The sequence below is a fragment of the Oncorhynchus gorbuscha genome, linkage group LG02, assembly GCF_021184085.1.
Source record: "Oncorhynchus gorbuscha isolate QuinsamMale2020 ecotype Even-year linkage group LG02, OgorEven_v1.0, whole genome shotgun sequence".
Taxonomy (NCBI): domain Eukaryota; kingdom Metazoa; phylum Chordata; class Actinopteri; order Salmoniformes; family Salmonidae; genus Oncorhynchus; species Oncorhynchus gorbuscha.
Window position 1 is genome coordinate 29,965,996 of NC_060174.1, and position 21,011 is coordinate 29,987,006.

Below are 21,011 nucleotides of genomic sequence, written 5' to 3' on the forward strand. Positions count from 1 at the left end.
ATCCGAAACATCGACCTCCACCACGAACTGACGGGATAGGTGTTGAAGGAATTTATTTCCTCTGTTTTAATTCCCAATTAAAATTAAACACTCTGTCAATTCATAAGGATTTGTAAGACCCTTATTTTATAGGAATGGACAGAGTCCCGGTCTTAAAGTCAAGTATCAGCCTTTATTCAAGAGAGTACTGAGTTCATAGACATTTTACCACAGGTTATAAACTGAAAATGACGTCAGCGTTTTCTAAATGTCCCGTCTCTTCTTGACACTGGTAGAAAGGCTCTATAGCTCTCAAACCTTCCCTCCTCGCCTAGAGCCAAGGTCAGTCAGTGTAGATAAGCATTCTAAACAGTCTGGAGATAGTTCATTCATTTGTACCAAGGAACAGACCGTCATTGTTCTAAACTCTTGACTACATTATATTCAATACTGGGAGCAAGAGAGAAAATTCATACATATACATTTACATTTAAGTCATTTAGCAGACGCTCTTATCCAGAGCGACTTACAAATTGGTGCATTCACCTTATGACATCCAGTGGAACAGCCACTTTATAATAGTGCATCTAAATCTTTTAAGGGGGGGGGGTGAGAAGGATTACTTTATCCTATCCTAGGTATTCCTTAAAGAGGTGGGGTTTCAGGTGTCTCCGGAAGGTGGTGATTGACTCCGCTGTCCTGGCGTCGTGAGGGAGTTTGTTCCACCATTGGGGGGCCAGAGCAGCGAACAGTTTTGACTGGGCTGAGCGGGAACTGTACTTCCTCAGTGGTAGGGAGGTGAGCAGGCCAGAGGTGGATGAACGCAGTGCCCTTGTTTGGGTGTAGGGCCTGATCAGAGCCTGGAGGTACTGAGGTGCCGTTCCCCTCACAGCTCCGTAGGCAAGCACCATGGTCTTGTAGCGGATGCGAGCTTCAACTGGAAGCCAGTGGAGAGAGCGGAGGAGTGGGGTGACGTGAGAGAACTTGGGAAGGTTGAACACCAGACGGGCTGCGGCGTTCTGGATGTGTTGTAGGGGTTTAATGGCACAGACAGGGAGCCCAGCCAACAGCGAGTTGCAGTAATCCAGACGGGAGATGACAAGTGCCTGGATTAGGACCTGCGCCGCTTCCTGTGTGAGGCAGGGTCGTACTCTGTGGATGTTGTAGAGCATGAACCTACAGGAACGGGCCACCGTCTTGATATTAGTTGATAACGACAGGGTGTTGTCCAGGATCACGCCAAGGTTCTTAGCGCTCTGGGAGGAGGACACAATGGAGTTGTCAACCGTGATGGCGAGATATTATTATTATTATCATGGAACGGGCAGTCCTTCCCTGGGAGGAAGAGCAGCTCCGTCTTGCCGAGGTTCAGCTTGAGGTGGTGATCCGTCATCCACACTGATATGTCTGCCAGACATGCAGAGATGCGATTCGCCACCTGGTCATCAGAAGGGGGAAAGGAGAAGATTAATTGTGAGTCGTCTGCATAGCAATGATAGGAGAGACCATGTGAGGTTATGACAGAGCCAAGTGACTTGGTGTATAGCGAGAATAGGAGAGGGCCTAGAACAGAGCCCTGGGGGACACCAGTGGTGAGAGTGCGTGGTGAGGAGACAGATTCTCGCCACGCCACCTGGTAGGAGCGACCTGTCAGGTAGGACGCAATCCAAGCGTGGGCTGCGCTGGAGATGCCCAACTCGGAGAGGGTGGAGAGGAGGATCTGATGGTTCACAGTATCGAAGGCAGCCGATAGGTCTAGAAGGATGAGAGCAGAGGAGAGAGAGTTAGCTTTAGCAGTGCGGAGCGCCTCCGTGATACAGAGAAGAGCAGTCTCAGTTGAATGACTAGTCTTGAAACCTGACTGATTTGGATCAAGAAGGTCATTCTGAGAGAGATAGCGGGAGAGCTGGCCAAGGACGGCACGTTCAAGAGTTTTGGAGAGAAAAGAAAGAAGGGATACTGGTCTGTAGTTGTTGACATCGGAGGGATTGAGTGTAGGTTTTTTCAGAAGGGGTGCAACTCTCGCTCTCTTGAAGACGGAAGGGACGTAGCCAGCGGTCAGGGATGAGTTGATGAGCGAGGTGAGGTAAGGGAGAAGGTCTCCGGAAATGGTCTGGAGAAGAGAGGAGGGGATAGGGTCAAGCGGGCAGGTTGTTGGGCGGCCGGCCGACACAAGACGCGAGATTTCATCTGGAGAGAGAGGGAGAAAGAGGTCAGAGCACAGGGTAGGGCAGTGTGAGCAGAACCAGCGGTGTCGTTTGACTTAGCAAACGAGGATCGGATGTCGTCGACCTTCTTTTCAAAATGGTTGACGAAGTCATCTGCAGAGAGGGAGGAGGGGGGAGGGGGAGGAGGATTCAGGAGGGAGGAGAAGGTGGCAAAGAGCTTCCTAGGGTTAGAGGCAGATGCTTGGAATTTAGAGTGGTAGAAAGTGGCTTTAGCAGCAGAGACAGAAGAGGAAATGTAGAGAGGAGGGAGTGAAAGGATGCCAGGTCCGCAGGGAGGCGAGTTTTCCTCCATTTCCGCTCGGCTGCCCGGAGCCCTGTTCTGTGAGCTCGCAATGAGTCGTCGAGCCACGGAGCGGGAGGGGAGGACCGAGCCGGCCTGGAGGATAGGGGGCATAGAGAGTCAAAGGATGCAGAAAGGGAGGAGAGGAGGGTTGAGGAGGCAGAATCAGGAGATAGGTTGGAGAAGGTTTGAGCAGAGGGAAGAGATGATTGGATGGAAGATGAGAGAGAGCGAAGGTTGGGACGGCGCGATACCATCCGAGTAGGGGCAGTGTGGGAAGTGTTGGATGAGAGCGAGAGGGAAAAGGATACAAGGTAGTGGTCGGAGACTTGGAGGGGAGTTGCAATGAGGTTAGTGGAAGAACAGCATCTAGTAAAGATGAGGTCGAGCGTATTGCCTGCCTTGTGAGAAGGGGGGGGAAGGTGAGAGGGTGAGGTCAAAAGAGGAGAGGAGTGGAAAGAAGGAGGCAGAGAGGAATGAGTCAAAGGTAGACGTGGGGAGGTTAAAGTCGCCCAGAACTGTGAGAGGTGAGCCGTCCTCAGGAAAGGAGCTTATCAAGGCATCAAGCTCATTGATGAACTCTCCGAGGGAACCTGGAGGGCGATAAATGATAAGGATGTTAAGCTTGAAAGGGCTGGTAACTGTGACAGCATGGAATTCAAAGGAGGCGATAGACAGATGGGTAAGGGGAGAAAGGGAGAATGACCACTTGGGAGAGATGAGGATCCCGGTGCCACCACCCCGCTGACCAGAAGCTCTCGGGGTGTGCGAGAACACATGGGCGGACGAAGAGAGAGCAGTAGGAGTAGCAATGTTATCTGTGGTGATCCATGTTTTCGTCAGTGCCAAGAAGTCGAAGGACTGGAGGGAGGCATAGGCTGAGATGAACTCTGCCTTGTTGGCCGCAGATCGGCAGTTCCAGAGGCTACCGGAGACCTGGAACTCCACGTGGGTCGTGCGCGCTGGGACCACCAGATTAGGATGGCCGCGGCCACGCGGTGTGGAGCGTTTGTATGGTCTGTGCAGAGAGGAGAGAACAGGGATAGACAGACACATAGTTGACAGGCTACAGAAGAGGATACGCTAATGCAAAGGAGATTGGAATGACAAGTGGACTACACGTCTCGAATGTTCAGAAAGTTAAGCTTACGTAGCAAGAATCTTATTGACTAAAATGATTAAAATGATACAGTACTGCTGAAGTAGGCTAGCTGGCAGTGGCTGCGTTGTTGAATTTGTAGGCTAGCTGGCAGTGGCTGCGTTGTTGACACTACACTAATCAAGTCGTTCCGTTGAGTGTAATAGTTTCTACAGTGCTGCTATTCGGGGGCTAGCTGGCTAGCTAGCAGTGTTGATTACGTTACGTTGCGTTAAAAGAACGACAATAGCTGGCTAGCTAACCTAGAAAATCGCTCTAGACTACACAATTATCTTTGATACAAAGACGGCTATGTAGCTAGCTATGTAGCTAGCTACGATCAAACAAATCAAACCGTTGTACTGTAATGAAATGAAATGAAAATGTGATACTACCTGTGGAGCGAAGCGGAATGCGACCGGGTTGTTGAGTGCGGAAGTTCTATTCGGTAGACGTTGGCTAGCTGTTGGCTAGCTAGCAGTGTCTCCTGCGTTAAGGACGACAAATAGCTGGCTAGCTAACCTCGGTAAATTAAGATAATCACTCTAAGAATACACACAGTAACATAATAGTATTCAGATTAGTCAGTCAGTCCTGATTGAAATGTATACATAATTAGTCATCATTGTTACAAATTCCCTTAACAATACGTCAGGATGAACCAAGATGGGAGCTGTGGTGAAGCGATGTTTGAGATCCCGGAACGCCCGGTCAGCAGCTGGAGACCATGTGAATGAAACTTGGGCGAGGTGAGTGCAGACAGTGGGGAAGCCAGGGTGCTGTAACCCCGGATAAAGCAGCGATAGAAGTTGGCGATCTCCAGAAAACATTGCAGCTGCACCCTGGAAGTAGGCTGGGGCTAATCCACCACCGCTCTCACCTTCCCGGGATCCATTTGTACACTCCCTGCAACGATGATGTAACCCATAAAAGGGATGGTGGAGTGATGGAACTCACACTTCTCTGCTTTTACAAACAGCTGGTTCTCCAGGAGGCATTGGAGAACCTGTCAGACGTGGAGCACATGTTTTTGGGTGGAGTGTGAGAAGACAAGGATGTCATCGAGGTAGACAAAGAATCCGCAGGAATGGTGGAGAGGTCCGGGGCAACTTCCGAGCCCCAGGAAGACGTCCCGGGGCAGTTTGTGCTGACTTCAGGCAATGGACGTGGCAGAACAGGCTCCAGCCCATGATGGCACCAGTAGACCAGTTAATGAGGGGATTGTGTCGCTGGAGCCAGGAGAATCCCAATACCATGGGAATCTGAGGAGACTTAATGAGCAGGAACTGGATAGCCTCACTGTGGTTCCCTGACACACGTAGGTTGATGGGAGTGGTGTTGTCGGTGACCACCACATAGAGTGCCAGTCCAGCGCTCTAATGCCCATGGGAATGGAGAGGGGCTGAGTGGGGATGCCCAGCTAGGAAGCCAGAGTAGAGTCCAAAAAGCTCTAATCGCCCCCAGAGTTGATGAGGACCCGGAGAGATTTTGAGGGGATAAGGGGAAGATGGGCAACACCTGGAGGGGGGTGGAGACAGTCACAAAGACAGGTGAAACAGATCAGAGTGTGACAGTACTGGATTTCCAGAAAAGCCTTGCAAACTCCCCCGGGACCATAAACTTTCTCATTTGGGTAGTGACTCATTCCATTTTCCACCCTGACCAGCAATTGTGTGAGGATTATCAGGAGCAGTAATAAGAATAAGTAGCAGTGTTTTAAGCATCTCTGACTGGTGAGCATGGTCTTTTCCTGAATCCTTCCAATTACTCACCTTGATCTCTGTGCTCCACTCTCATGGCCTGCAGATATTTTCCCTGGCTTACAGGCCAGTTCATTACTGAGGCTGCAACTGGTAGAGTGAGGTTAATACTGTACACTGGAAGCAAAGGCTCCACTGTGGTAGTTCTGATGTGCTGTTGCACCATGAGCCAAAGAAACTCCAGTAACAAGCCTCATGGAACATTGCTATTAATGACAGGAAAACGCAAGATTATACAGTGCCTTTGGCATCCAGTTGTCTATCTACTGTATGTCGTGGTAGAGACAGTATGGCTATGATGCCTGACACTTATAGAACATTTTCCCTGTATACTTTTGATATTGATACCTGCACTTTAATTGTATTTTGTCTCATGACACCAATACTCTTGAAAGAAAATATCTGCACAGAAAATCATTAGATTTCTAACCTTCAAGGAATGCATAGCTAGATGTGCACATATCTTTATTGATCATTATTGACGAGGAGGGGGGGAGTTTGGTAAATTAAAACCAGAGTGTGGTGTAAATACACCCCTTATGGATAGAAAAGCAATTGAATGTTTTTTCTACACTGAAACAACAATGTCCGTTTTTTTCCTCAGTCGTGTCTGTCTGACCTGAGACTGCGTGATTTTTAAACAGAGTGATCCATGGATTCCCCCAGGGTCTGTCATACTATCAAATATTTACATTGAAGCTCAAAAGCAGACTAAGGCAGCAGCATACACCAGCAACATGTGCTTACATGAAGAACCACTGGGCTGGACAACACTTGTTTTTTGACCAACATAGGTGTCTTTTTTTACTTCCTCAATAGAGGGCTCATATGTTCCTCTTCACTTCTCTTCCCTCTAGTTCCTTATACTCTACCTATCTCTCTTGACTGTATTCACACTTTTGACGAGACCTCTGCAGGTTTTTATTAAATGTTAGACCCCCACTGCCAAACATTGCCTGAAATCAGTAGGTTTGCCGCAACAGAAAGAAATCTTACCTATTAAATATTAAACATGTCCTTCCCGGGGGACCAGAAGAGAATTCTGGTGATCTGCTGTCTGACCCAATTACCATCCTCAGTTTTACCTCACTTAGTCCCACCGTTACGCTCTTTGAGAGTTCGCCTTCAAATGGCTGTATTACCAGGGAAGAAGTATGGGAAGAGAGAGGGGATAAAGAGATAGAGGTCTCTAAGGGAGCAGTTTCATCTTGTGGGTTCATGACTCACTTTTTCTTTAGTACTTTGGCTTACAGGCACTAATTGCTTCACATTAAAAGGATTCATATGTAGCCTAAATGATCATGAAATTAAGTTCTATCTGGGTCACTCACACTACAGCCTGTACCCCTCTGACATGATTCAGCTAAAACATCCTTCAGGGCCACAATTATCTTTCCAAACATATTTTTCATACATGGACATTCTGGAGTGTGCGCCTTGAAGGTTGGTTGTTCAGAGCGAGGCACTCAAATCCCATTACTTTGGAGTGTATAAAACCATGCTGTTTTCAAGGACTGAAGTACTATTTCTGAAATAGCCTGACAAAGCAACATAACCAGGTCTCTTAATGTCAGGAGAGTTCAAGAAAATGATAGAAGATCCAGCAATAGAGGATCCAAGGTCGGTCATAAGCCTTGTATAATACCGAGAACTTGGATGCAGCTTGTTTAAGTAACCAAACAAGTTCTTAAAAAACACTCCTAAGTCCCATGCTTGGCAGTGTTGAACTCTCCTGATGCTCATTTCTCCCCACTGTGAGCCAGGGATACAGAGAGTGCTGATGGTATACTGTATGTCTCTGTCTCTGTGTCTCCTTCCAGTCGTCGGCCCCTGTCCCAGCTCTGCTGCCTCCACCAGGAGGTGTCACTCCATCTATAAGGGCTTCGCTCAGTGTCTGATGGCTCTGGGGGACAGCCTGACTGAGAGTGCCCAGAAGATCGAGGATACACAGGAGATACATACCATCTGCAAGTAAGCACACACATCTGTACACATACACATCTGTACACACACAGACACACACAATCCTCTCATATTTATGTTGTTTATAAACACACACACACAGACTCCCACTTTGAAATGTGTAAATTGATGGAACACGGTGACCCTTCATTACCATTGAAAGATGGACTCCACCATATCTTTACCTCCATTTAATTCCCTCCAGATCTTTGTCCATCTCTATCTCTCTCTAACATGCTGACAGCTCTTCCCATTTGCTGTAGGCATAGTGGAGTACCTAATGAAAGATTAAGGGTCTTTCTTTACCCATCTCCGCTTTCCATTCTATTTATACATGATTCTGTAATCCATCTTAATATTATACCTTCCCTTCTGGAAATGTCTATGAATTTGTTGAGCAGTAATGTCATGGTAGATGCTAGTCTATGCATCACTGCATCAAGCTCAACCCATTCCCAGACATATTGTTGCATCTGTGACTGGTGTGAATTGGCTAGCTAGTTTGCGGTGCGTGCTAGTAGCATTTCAATCGGTGACGTCAGTGATATTCAAATTTTTACAACATATCAATCAGTCAATCAATATTATTTATAAAGCCCTTTTTACATCAGCCGATGTCAAAGTGCTATACAGATACACAAACGGCAAGCAATGCAGATGTAGAAGCATGGTGGCTAGGAAAAACTCCCTAGAAAATCAGGAACCTCCATCATGCTGGAAAAGGCATTGTTCGTCACCAGACTGTTCCTGGATGGTTGGGAGAAGTTGCTCTCTGAGGATGTGTTGGTACCATTCTTTATTCATGGCTGTGTTCTTAGGCAAAATTATGAGCGAGCCCATTCCCTTGGCTGAGAAGCAACCCCACACATGAATGGTCTCAGGATGCTTTACTGTTGGCATGACATGGGACTGATGGTAGCGCTCACCTTGTCTTCTCCGGACAAGCTTTTTTCTGGATGCCCCAAACAATCGGAAAGGGGATTCAACTGAGAAAATTACTTTAACCCAGTCCTCAGCAGTCCAATCCCTGTACCTTTTTCGGAATATCAATCTGTCCCTGATGTTTTTCCTGGAGAGAAGTGGCTTGTTTGCTGCCCTTCTTGACAGCAGGCCATCTTCCAAAAGTCTTTGCCTCACTGTGCATGCAGATGCACTCACACCTGCCTGCTGCCATTCCTGAGCAAGCTCTGTACTGGTGATGCCCCGATCCCGCAGCTGAATCAACTTTAGGATACTGTCCTGGCGCTTGCTGGACTTTCTTGGGTGCCCTGAAGCCTTCTTCACAACAATTGAACCGCTCTCCTTGAAGTTCTTGATGATCCGATAAATGGTTGATTTAGGTGCAATCTTACTGGCAGCAATATCCTTGTCTCTAAAGCCCTTTTTGTGCAGAGCAATGATGACGGCACGTGTTTCCTTGCAGGTAACCATGGTTGACAGATGAAGAACAATGATTCCAAGCACCACCCTCCTTTTGAAGCTTCCAGTCTGTTATTCGAACTCAATCAGCATGACAGGGTGATCTCCAGCCTTGTCCTCGACAACACTCACACCTGTGTTAACGAGAGAATCACTGACATGATGTCAGCTGGTCCTTTTGTGGCAGGGCTGATATGCAGTGGAAATGTTTTTTGGGGATTCAGTTTATTTGCATGGAAAAGAGGGACTTTGCAATAAATTGCAATTCATCTGATCACTTCTTTCTGGAGAATATGTAAATTGCCATCATACAAACTGAGGCAGCAGACTTTGTGAAAATTAATATTTGTGTCATTCTCAAAACTTTTGGCCCACCTGTTAGATGTGTACGGCAGGACCAAATCAGAGAGATAGGTAGGAGCAAGCCCATGTAATGCTTTGTAGGTTAGCAGTGAAACCTTGAAATCAGCCCTAGCCTTAACAGGAAGCCAATGTAGAGAGGTTAGCACTGGAGTAATATGATCAAATATTTGGGTTCTAGTCAAGATTCCAGCAGTCGTAATTAGCACTAACTGAAGTCTATTTGTGCTTTATCCGGGTAGCCCAAAAGTAGAGCATTGCAGTAGTCTTTTTTGCATAATTTTCGGACCACATACAGTACGTCTGTTATATAGACTTATTAAAGAAAAGTCAAGGAGGGGGGCATGACATAAAAATTGATATTTGCATTTTAAATTCATATTGAGTCAAAAATGACCCAATCTCTTCTGTACTCTTTTGTAGGTACCAATTAAGGTAATCCTGCCACTCAGTCAGCACACCGTTGCATACAGGTAACTGCCCAAATAATAGAAACACTTGAGAGATACAAAGTATATTGAAAGTGGGTGCTTCCACACAGGTGGCAATGGCCCTATCCACAGGGCATAAGTGGTCACTGAATGGTTTGATGAGCATGAAAACGATGTAAACCATATGCAATGACCGTCTCAGTCACCAGATCGCAACCCAATTGAACACTTAAGAAGATTCTTGAGTGGCGCCTTAGAGAGTCTTTTCCACCACCAGCAACAAAACACCACATTTTGGAAATTCTCATAGAAGAATGGTGTTCCATCGCTCCAATAGAGTTACAGATACTCTTAAGTCTGTGCCAAGGTGCTTTGAAGCTGTTCTGGATCATGGTGCCCCAACGCCCTATTAAGACATTTTATGTTGGTGTTTCCTTTATTTTTGGCAGTTACCTGTACATGTGTGTCCAGTGCACATTGACACAAACACAAACACACCCACATACACAAACTCGCATATGTACATGCTAACACATATTCACACACTTCCCAGGAATCTATCAGGGACCAGTAGAAAGGCAGTATTTTCTCTCCTGGATAAAATTCTCAGATTTGCATCTAGGCCAAGGCTGCACCACTGTCAGTATTCTCTGTGGAATGATAGGAGAGCTTACTGTGAGTATAGAATAGAAATGAAGGGGAAATCTGCCATTATTAGAACGGGTAATGTCATTGTTTCCCTCAAACTTGGTTTGTGTGTATCTTTATGTGTGTTTGTTTATGCATTAGCATGTGGTGTATGTTTTAGATCAAGTGTTCAATCTAACACCTCAGCAATCCTTTATTATTTTAATCAGAAAAGAGACTGCGGTCAGATTTAGCTAACAAGCTGCCCTTCACCTGCTGTTACTCTGCTGTTTTCTACTGCACATGTGACTCTGGGACTTTGCAAGGCTGCATTTTGCTTCCACTTTGTTTCACCCATTCCCCTCAAGGTCTCCTGTGTGTATGGTAAACAGATGCACCTAAGCCCCCAGCAGATGTGCTGTTTTAGGGTTGAGTTTATACTAAGGGCCCATATCCAAATACAGTACACGTTTAGCCTTTCTGCACTTGTACCCAGGGAATGTGAATCTATGATGTGTAGTGTTACGGGCATATGTCGTGTTGGACCAATCTTCTTCTACCTGATCTCCTTCTTATAGATTTACACACAGCCCTTCCCGTAGCAACCACATAACTACAACCATGGTTTCATGGGGGATCCTTTACTGTATCACACAGATGAATAATAGTGTCTTGAACTACATTGTTATACCTGGTTGTTAGAAAGATATGGACGTATAAAAGTTATTCTAGAACTCAAGAGCTATGTGACCATCTCTCTTCTATCCCCTACAGGTCCTGGGATGAGTTTCATGACTGTGCGAATGTGGCGATGGCGGGCTGTCCTGATGAGGCTGCTGCAGTCTGGGAGTCTCTGCGACAGGAGTCCAAGAAGATGCAGTTTTCTGGTAACCTGTATGACATGTGCTCCAGTCGTAACCAACCAGCTGGCACTGCTGATGCCCTGAGCCCACCCAACCAGGAAGAGATTAACCAGGAGTCTCTAAAAGCACACACCCACCATCTAGGTCCCGCCTCTTTCTGGTTGCTCTCCTTATGTCTGTCCCTTCTGCTGCTGTTGGCCAAGATATAGGCACGATCAGGGTGAAGGAGAGGGAGGAACTCATTGAGGACATGTAAAAAAAAAAAAAATATTAAAAAAGGATAATAAACTCACAAATATTTTTTGTGTACTAAAACTGAGTTGCATATATTTCTAGCTGCATGTTCAGATTGGTGGCTCCTCATCTGTAGTGTATTCATTTCATACACACATTATCTCTCTAACTCTCTCTGAAATACTCTCCTCCTTTTCATCAATTTAAGAGTTGGATAGTATGGTTCCAGGGGGATGCTGTCTGGGAGAGCTGAGGGTAGAATGTAAATGAGCAAATAAACCTCAAACATCTAGAACCCAAGACAGCTTATTCAAGCCTCACCAGGCAAGGCTTAACAGCAACATCTCACACAGAAACCTGCATCCTGAAGTTTCCTTCAGGTTGTTATTCAATCAGAGAGCACTGTGGGATGTTTTGTAGCATTAAAGGCTCAGACAATTTTTGTTATTTCGTTTGGGACTCACTGAGGATTACAGAGAGAATTACTCAGAGTAAAACCTCTAGAACAATAGAGCTTACCTGCAGACAAGCATAATGAAATATACCCAGCTCATGGCAGTTTGAATGTTAAGGACTGAAGGCTTGATCGCTGTGTATTCACCCAGTGCGGGTCTATTTAACACAGCGTTCATTAACAGATAAACCACTTAACTTACATGAAATCACTTATTGTCTTGGTCAAGTCTAGGCTGACCTAGAATTGTATTTAGTAATTTGTGTTGAAGAAATATGGATGAAGGTGTACATAATGGAATTTATTCATATGAATATTTATGTACATATCAAGTGGCACATCAATATATAGTATCAAGCCTTTTGATGCTGCAGGAGCCTGTGTGTAAACGGAGACCCTGGTGAAATAATAACGGAATAGAAAAAAGGTTTTACTCAAAAGGACTTTCATTTGATTAAAGTCAACACCATGAGGATAACCCCTGCTTGACTCCCTGACATTAAATCTTAGATGCGTTTAAAACCTAGTTTTAATTGAATGTAGGTCTGAGATAAACTACCATGTTGGAAATGGAAAATACTGTTTAAATGTATGTTTTCTATTGGCTTTGCTCTCAACAGGTTTATCGGTCAATTTGTATTTGCAGTGGATTTGCATTTTTAATTGGAAATTAATCTTGTTTGCTATTGCAGCAAGTTTGTGTGGAATGGTTAGGGAGGCAGCAGTAAACTACAGTGAAAACTTGAAGGAAATCCATTTTTATCTTCATTGTAAAGTAAAGGACATACAATATATGAAGTAGATTTAGTTGATCATTAAATAAATGTAAATATTTAAAGAATATTGTGTTGCTATAACAACAGTTAGCGCTACAACATTTTAGGTTACTGGATAACACATTTTAGACTATTTGCAAACTGTGAGGACTTTATTACTTATCTGAATTTCAATAAATTGTGTGTGTGTGTCTGCATGTGGGTCTGTGTGTGTGTGTGTGTGTACGTGTGTGTGCGTGTGTGTGTGCGTGCTTGTGTGCATTGTGCCAGTGTAATAACACTTGGTGAATGAAAGCAGTAGCAATGCCTTTTATGTCAAAATACAGTATGGAGACTCTCCCTTATCTTGCTTTACAATAAGCTTTTTCATTCTTGTATACATCAGCTCATTAGCATCATTATTCTTCACATATATATAATGTTACTGTACCTATATTGTATACTTCTGTACTAGCAGTTATGCTGGGGCGGCAGGTAGCCTAGTGGTTAGAGTGTAGAGGCGGCAGGTAGCCTAGTGGTTAGAGTGTAGAGGCGGCAGGTAGCCTAGTGGTTAGAGTGTAGGGGCGGCAGGTAGCCTAGTGGTTAGAGTGTAGAGGCGGCAGGTAGCCTAGTGGTTAGAGTGTAGGGGCGGCAGGTAGCCTAGTGGTTAGAATGTAGGGGCGGCAGGTAGCCTAGTGGTTAGAGTGTAGGGGCGGCAGGTAGCCTAGTGGTTAGAATGTAGCGGCGGCAGGTAGCCTAGTGGTTAGAGTGTAGGGGCGGCAGGTAGCCTAGTGGTTAGAGCGTTGGGCCAGTAACCGAAAGGCTGCTAGATTGAATCCCCGAGCTGACAAGATATAAATCTGTCATTCTGCCCCTGAACATGCAGTTAACCCACTGTTCCTAGGCCGCCATTGTAAATAAGAATTTGTTCTTAACTGACTTGCCTAGTTAAATAAAGGTTCAATCAAAAAATTATAATAATGGAACAGTTGTGTTGTGTTGCTTGCGAGGTTGTATGATGTGCAGTCTTTCTGTTTATGATATGTTGAAAAGGAAGAAACCATTGTCTGTAACCTCATTGTATATTCACCATACGTCTCTCAAAGATGGAAGAAGATGAGACAAACGGTGCAAATTCAACACATTCCTCCCTTTGAAGTTGTGATACTGTCATACTAAAGCAGCGTTTCTCAAACTCGATCCTGGGGACCCTAATCATATGTACAGAATTTCCATAAACTTCACAAAGCTATGATGGAAAGTATTCAGACCACTTCCCTAATTCTAAAATAGATTTTTTTAAATGACCACTATCTACCCCATAAAGCGTTTTTAGAATTTTTTGCATATTTATAAAAAATATATAAAACGGAATACCTTATTTAAGTATTCAGACCCTTTGCTATAAGACTCTACATTTAGCTCAGGTGCATCTTGTTTCCATTTATCATCTTTGAGATGTTTCTACAACTTGATTGGAGTCCACCTGTGGTAAATTCAATTGATTGGACATGATTTTGTGTAGATTGTTGACAAAATATGACAATGAAATCAATTTTAAGGTCCCACGGTAGACAGTGCATGTCAGAGCAAAAACCAAGCCATGAGGTCAAAGGAATTGTCCGTAGAGCTCCGAGACAGGATTATGTCAGGGCACAGATCTGGGGAAGGGTACCAAAAATTGTCTGTAGCATTGAAGGTCCCCAAGAACACAGTGGTCTCCATCATTATTAGATGGAAGAAGTTTGGAACCACCAAGACCCTTCCTAGAGCTGGCTGCCTGGCCAAACTGAGCAATTGGGGGAGAAGGGCCTTGGTCAGGGAGGTGACCAAGAAGCCGATGGTCACACTGACAGAGCGCCTCTGTGGAGATGGGAGAACCTTCCACAAAGACAACCATTTCTGCAGCACTCCACCAGTCAGGCCTTTATAGTAGAGTGGCCAGACGGACTCCACTCCTCAGTAAAAGGCCCATGACAGCCCACTTGGAGTTTGCCTAAAGGCACCTAAAGGACTCTCAGACCATGAGGAAAACGTTTCTCTGGTCTGATGAAACCATGATTGAACTCTTTGGCCTGAATGCCAAGCGTGCTGTCTGGAAGAAACTTGGCACCATCCCCACAGTGAAGAAAGGTGGTGGCAGCATTATGCTGTGGGGATGTTTTTCAGTGGCAGGGACTGGGAGACAAGTCAGGATAGAGGGAAAAATGAACGGAGCAAAGTACAGAGAGATCCTTGATGAAAACCTCCTCCAGAGTGCTCAGGACCTCAGACTGGGGCGAAGGTTCATTTTCCAACAGGACACCGACCCTAAGCACACAGCCAAGACAACGCAGGAGTGGCTTCGTGACAAGTCTCTGAATGTCCTTGAATGGCCCAGCCAGAGCCCAGACTTAAACTCGATCTATTATCTCTGGAGAGACCTGAAAATAGCTGTGCAGCGACGCTCCCCATCCAACCTGACAGAGCTTGAGAGGATCTGCAGAGAAGAATGGGAGAAGCTTCCCAAATACAGGTGTGCCAAGCTTGTAGTGTCATACCCAAGAAGACTCGAGGCTGCAACTGCTGCCAAAAGTGCTTCAACAAAGTACTGACTAAAACGTCTGAATACTAATGCCAATGTGATATTTTTGTTTTTTGATAACCTATTTTTGCTTTGTCATTATTGGGTATTGTGTATAGATTGATGAGGGGAAAAACAAACAATTTAATCTGTTTTAGAATAAGGCTGTGATTTAGCAAAATATGGAAAAAGTAAAAGGGTCTGAATACTTTCAGAATGCACTGTACGTGTACAGGGTTCTCCGGTCTTATTGGACTGAGGCCTACATTCAATCAGATCAAGCGTTAACCAGCGGCAGCCGACACCCTCATAACTGATGTGTTGGTGGTGTCAGAGGTGTAACTGATTGGAGCTGTCAAATCAGTGACCAGCTGCTATTGATCATTGTCACGAAGCCACACCCATCCCAAGTTCAGATCAATAAAGTGTAGGCTATATAGAAATAATGACTCTTAAACTGAAAATCATTCAACAAAATCATGAGAATTTAAATCAGCCGAATAGAGGTCGAGATTACATCTCATATTCCAGTGTTTTGCATTTGTAAACAATGCTGTGTGGGATTTCTCTTAAATCAACTCCCTGCAGCCAATTACATTATAGGTATAGCCAGAGAGGAAGAGGTGAAGCGGGAGAGGATTTACTCTGTCCATGAAAATAAGCACATGAAGTGAGGATTTTTTTTGTATGGAGGTCAGTGAGAGTGTCGAATTTGGTCAACAAAAAATGTAATTGCTAATTTGCTAAAACAGAAGTTTCGTAATGGTTAGGTTTTTACGAATGCACTGATATGTGGACACATGTGGGAAAAAAAACAACTTTATATCAGTTGTCATAGAGAAAGATAGAGGACTCATCATGGATATAACCCATTTTAGCATGGACATTGCCATTAACGGCTTCTAATCGTTTTAAAATCGTCAACTAGGTGGGATTCCTATGAGTTGGGAGCAATCAGCCATTGAAGAAGAAGAAAATTGCTACTTTAAAATGGAGATAGCCACAATGGCACTGTCCATACTTTCACAGATGCTATAATGGCACAGATTCAAAGATGAGTCCTCTATCTAGATCTATGGCCTGTTGTTCACACGTGTATCTGCCCTCTCATTGGCTAGAATGGTCCCACTTAATCTCGCCTCTTCCTGCTTGCCTTCTATCTTTGAGGACATGTATTTCCATTGTTAGAGCGGTCACTCGAGTATATTGTCAATATAATAGACAGTCTTTGGTATAGCCCAATGTCAGCAGCCTCTTATGGATTTGACAGCTCTAATGTAGCCTAGTTCCACATCCAACACTGCCAAAACAACTGCTATACGGATGTCGGCTAAAGCGGATCTGATTGAATAGAACCATGAGTTTCAACAGTGGCTCAATTTGTTCTTTTCACTTTCAATATTTGTCTGTCTGTAGCATGCACGCTGACTCGGTCACCAGATGTGCGGTGTTTCCGCCAAAACATTAGTGCGGCTGGTTTCCGGGTTAAGCGAGCAGTGTGTCAAGAAGCAGTGGGGTTTGGCAGAGTCGTGTTTCGGAGGACGCATGGCTCTCGACCTTCGCCTCTCCCGAGTCCGTATGGGAGTTGCAGCGATGGGACAAGACTGTAACTACCAATTGAATGTCGAATTGGGGAGAAAAAGGGGTAAAATGTTTAAATAAATAAATAATGATAATACAAACAAAATGTACCTGTCTGTATGCAGAATGTTTTGCTACAGTTATAGAAAATCAATAAACTGGTGCTGACTGATGCTAAATCTGCCTTTGCTTTCAGTGAGTTGCATCTTCTACTCAGTTTAGCCTACATCAACAGCATAATACTAATCATCGTTTAATTAAATATATTTTTTGAAGTGTATTCCTCAGGGGTATTTACATGACATGTCCTACTCTGATTTAGCCACTGCCTCCTATATTCCTGGTCAGCCAATCGACTGCTCTTCCCTCTGCCAGCCACTAGCCGACTTGACGCTTAACCCGTCACCTTCTAGTGAATCTTTCTTTCATTACCTGTGATGTGCTCGATGCCTTGCTTAATATTTATGTAAAAAAGATCCACTAAGCCTGATAAGCTTAACCCATTTTTGGTGCAGCTCTCTGCTCCCCTGATTGCTGAATCATTAACCCATATTTGTAACCTGACTATTATATCTGGTACTATCCCCAAAGTTTGGAAGGCGGCCCATGTACTTCCCCTTCCCAAAAGGTGGTGACCCTTGTGACCTAAATAATTATCACTCTATTTCTAAACTTTCTTGGCTATCTAAAATATTAGAATCAATGACTAATTCTCAGCTAAGATCTTTCTTGTCTTAGAAATGTACTCTAAATGTACACAACCGTTCAAAAGTTTGTGGTCACTTAGAAATGTCCTTGTCTGTTAAACAAAAGCATATTTTTTGTACATTAAAATAAGATCAAATTGATCAGAAATACAGTGTAGACATTGTTAATGTTGTAAATGACTATTGTAGCTGGAAACGGCAGATTTTTTCATGGAATATAGGCGTACAGAGGCCCATTATCAGCAACCATCACTCCTGTGTTCCAATGGCACGTTGTGTTAGCTAATCCAAGTTTATAATTTTAAAAGGCTAATTGATCATTAGAAATCCTTTTTCAATTATGTTGGCACAGCTGAAAACTGCTGTCCTGATTAAAGAAACAATAAAACGAGCTTCAATGCCAAACAACACTCCTTCCGTGGCCTCCAACTGCTCTTAAATGCTAGTAAAACCAATTGCATGCTTTTCAAACGTTCGCTGCCCGCACCCGCTCGCCCGACTAGCATCACCACCCTGGACGGTTCCAACCTGGAATATGTGGACAACTATAAATACTTAGGTGTCTGGCTAGACTGTAAACTCTCCTTTCAGACTCATATTAAGCATCTCCAATCCAAAATCAAGTCTAGAATCGGCTTTCTATTTCGCAACAAAGCCTCCTTCACTCACGCCGCCAAACTTACCCTAGTAAAACTGACTATCCTACCGATCCTCGACTTTGGAGATGTCATCTACAAAATAGCTTCCAACACTCTACTCAGCAAACTGGATGCAGTCTATCACAGTGCCATCCGTTTTGTTACCAAATCACCTTATACACCCACCACTGCGACCTATATGTTCTAGTCGGCTGGCCCTCGCTACATAGTCGTCGCCAGACCCACTGGCTCCAGGTCAAGTCTATGCTAGGTAAAGCTCCACCTTATCTCAGTTCACAGGTCACGATAACAACACCCACCCTTAGCACACGTTCCAGCAGGTATATCTCACTGATCATCCCCAAAGCCAACACCTAATTTGGCCGCCTTTCCTTCCAGTTCTCTGCTGCCAGTGACTGGAACGAATTGCAAAATACGCTGAAGTTGGAGACTTTTATTTCCCTCACCAACTTTAAACATCAACTATCTGAGCAGCTAACCGATCACTGCAGCTGTACATAGTCCATCTGTAAATAGCCCACCCAATCTACCTACCTCATCCCCATACTGTTTTTATTTGATTTACTTTTCTGCTCTTTTGCACACCAGTATCTCTGTTTGCACATCATCAGCTGCTCATTTATCACTCCAGTGTTAATCTGCTAAATTGTAATTATTTGCTCCTATGGCCTATTTATTGCCTACCTCCTCATGTATTTTGCACACACTGTATATAGACGTTCTTTTCTCTAATGTATCATTGACTTGTTTGTGTTATTGGCTTGTTTATTGTTTTCTCCATGTGTAACTCTGTGTTGTTGTCTGTGTCACACTGCTTTGCTTTATCTTGGCCAGGTCGCAGTTGCAAATTATAACTTTTTCTCAACTAGCCTACCTGGTTAAATAAAGGTGAAATCAAATTAAAATAAAACTGTCCTTCTTTAGACTAGTTGAGTTTCTGGAGCATCAGCATTTGTGGGTTCGATTACAGGCTCAAAATGGCCAGAAACAAATACCTTTCTTCCGAAACTCGTCAGTCTATTCTTGTTCTGAGAAATTAAGGCTATTCCATGCGAGAAATTGCCAAGAAACTGAAGATCTGGTACAACGCTGTGTACTACTCCTGTCACAGAACAGTGAAAACTGGCTCTAACCAGAATAGATAGAGGAGTGGGAGGCCCCGGTGCACAACTGAGCAAGAGGACAAGTACATTAGAGTGTCTAGTTTGAGAAACAGATGCCTCACAAGTCCTCAACTGGCAGCTTCATTAAATAGTACCTGCAAAACACCAACGTCAACAGTGAAGAGGCGACTCCAGGATGCTGGTCTTCTAGGCAGAGTTGCAAAGAAAAAGCCATATCTCAGACTGGCCAATAAAAATAAAAGATTAAGATGGGCAAAAGAGCACAGACACTGGACAGAGGAACTCTGTCGAGAAGGCCAGTATCCAGGACGACTATGTAGATATTCCTTTAAAAATAATCAGTTTCCAGCCATTCTAGTCATTTACAACATTGACAATGTCTACACTGTATTTCTGGTCAATTTTATGTTAATTTTATGGACAAAAAATAGCTTTTCTTTCAAAAACAAGGGCATTTCTAAGTGACCCCAAACTTTTGAACAGTAGTGTACATCAGTTGGGTTTTAGACCAGGTCATAGCACTATCTCTACTGCATCCCTATTTATAAATGATGTGGTTAACTGTATGGATAAAGGCAACATTGTGCTGCCCTCTTAATCGACCTGTCAAAGGCCTTTGATACTGTTGATCACCACTCGCTAATTTGGAGGCTTTCCTCAATTGGCCTAGACCAGGTTGCATGTAACTGTTTTCAAAATGACTTGACAGGTGGAATTCAATGTGTATCTACTGATGGTGTTAAATCAGGGTTTTTGGGACACGAAAGGTGTCCCGTAGGGGTCGATTCTGGGTTCTGTACTTATTACGATTTTTTTTCAAACATTATGTTAAAATTTTAAACATACAATCTACCTGCAGTGAAGCCTCTCAACATTTACTTTCACAATATTGACTGTAAGAAATTGTTACCTGCACTTGTATTCTGATGATACTTTTGTGTGTGCTATTGTCCCCATGGTTGACCAGGCTCTATCTGAACTAAGGTCAGCCTTGAAATCAAATCAAATAACATTTTATTGGTCACATACACATGGTTAGCAGATGTTATTGCGAGTGTAGCGAAATTCTTATGTTTCTAGATCTGACAGTGCAGCAGTATCTAACAGGTAATATCTAACAATCCCACAACAAAAACGAATATCTAACAAATTCCAAAACAAAACCTAATACACACAATCTAGTAAAGGAATGGGATGAGAAAATATAAGTGTAAAATATATGGATGAGCAGTGAGGGGTGAGGGGCTAAGATGCAATAGATAGTAAAGAATATATAGTGAAGGATACAGTATACAGTATATACAGTACATATGAGATGAGTAATGCGACATATGTAAACATTCTTAAAGTTGCATTATTAAAGTGACTAGTGTTCCATTTATTAAAGTGGCCAATGATATCAAGTCTGTAGGTAGGCAGCAGCCTCTCTGTGCAAGTGATGGCTGTTTAACAATCTGATGGCCTTGAGATAGAAGCTGTTTTTCAATCTCTCTGTCCCAGCTCTGATGCACCTCTACTGACCTCGCCTTCTGGATAGAAGCGGGGTGAACAGGTATTGGCTCGGTTGGTTATTGTCCTTGATGATCTTTTTTGCCTTCCTCTGTGACATCGGGTGTTGTAGGTGTCCTGGAGGGCAGGTAGTTTTCCCCCGGTGATGTGTTGTGCAGACCGCACCCTCCTCTGTAGAGCCCTGCGGTTGTGGGTGGTGCAGTTGCCGTACCAGGCGGTGATACGGCTTTCAATTGTGCACCTGTAAAGGTTTGTGAGGGATTTGGGTGACAAGCCACATTTCTTCAGCCTCCTGAGGTTGAAGAGGCACTGTTGCACCTTCTTCACCACACTGTCTGTGTGCGTGGACCATTTCAGTTTGTCGGTGATATGTACACC

General features: G+C 44.1%; 1 protein-coding gene across 1 annotated transcript in view; it reads left to right on the forward strand.

Annotated features, from left to right (window-relative positions):
* The window catches only part of nrn1la (neuritin 1-like a), a 44,438-nt gene extending 31,410 nt beyond the window's left edge, over positions 1-13,028 (forward strand). Inside the window, exons 2-3 of the mRNA XM_046293663.1 lie at positions 7,206-7,356; positions 10,959-13,028. Of these exons, the coding sequence (XP_046149619.1) occupies positions 7,206-7,356; positions 10,959-11,256 (449 nt within the window). The 3' untranslated portion in view covers positions 11,257-13,028. The remainder of the gene's footprint in view (positions 1-7,205; positions 7,357-10,958) is intronic.
* The last annotated feature ends 7,983 nt before the right edge of the window (positions 13,029-21,011 follow it).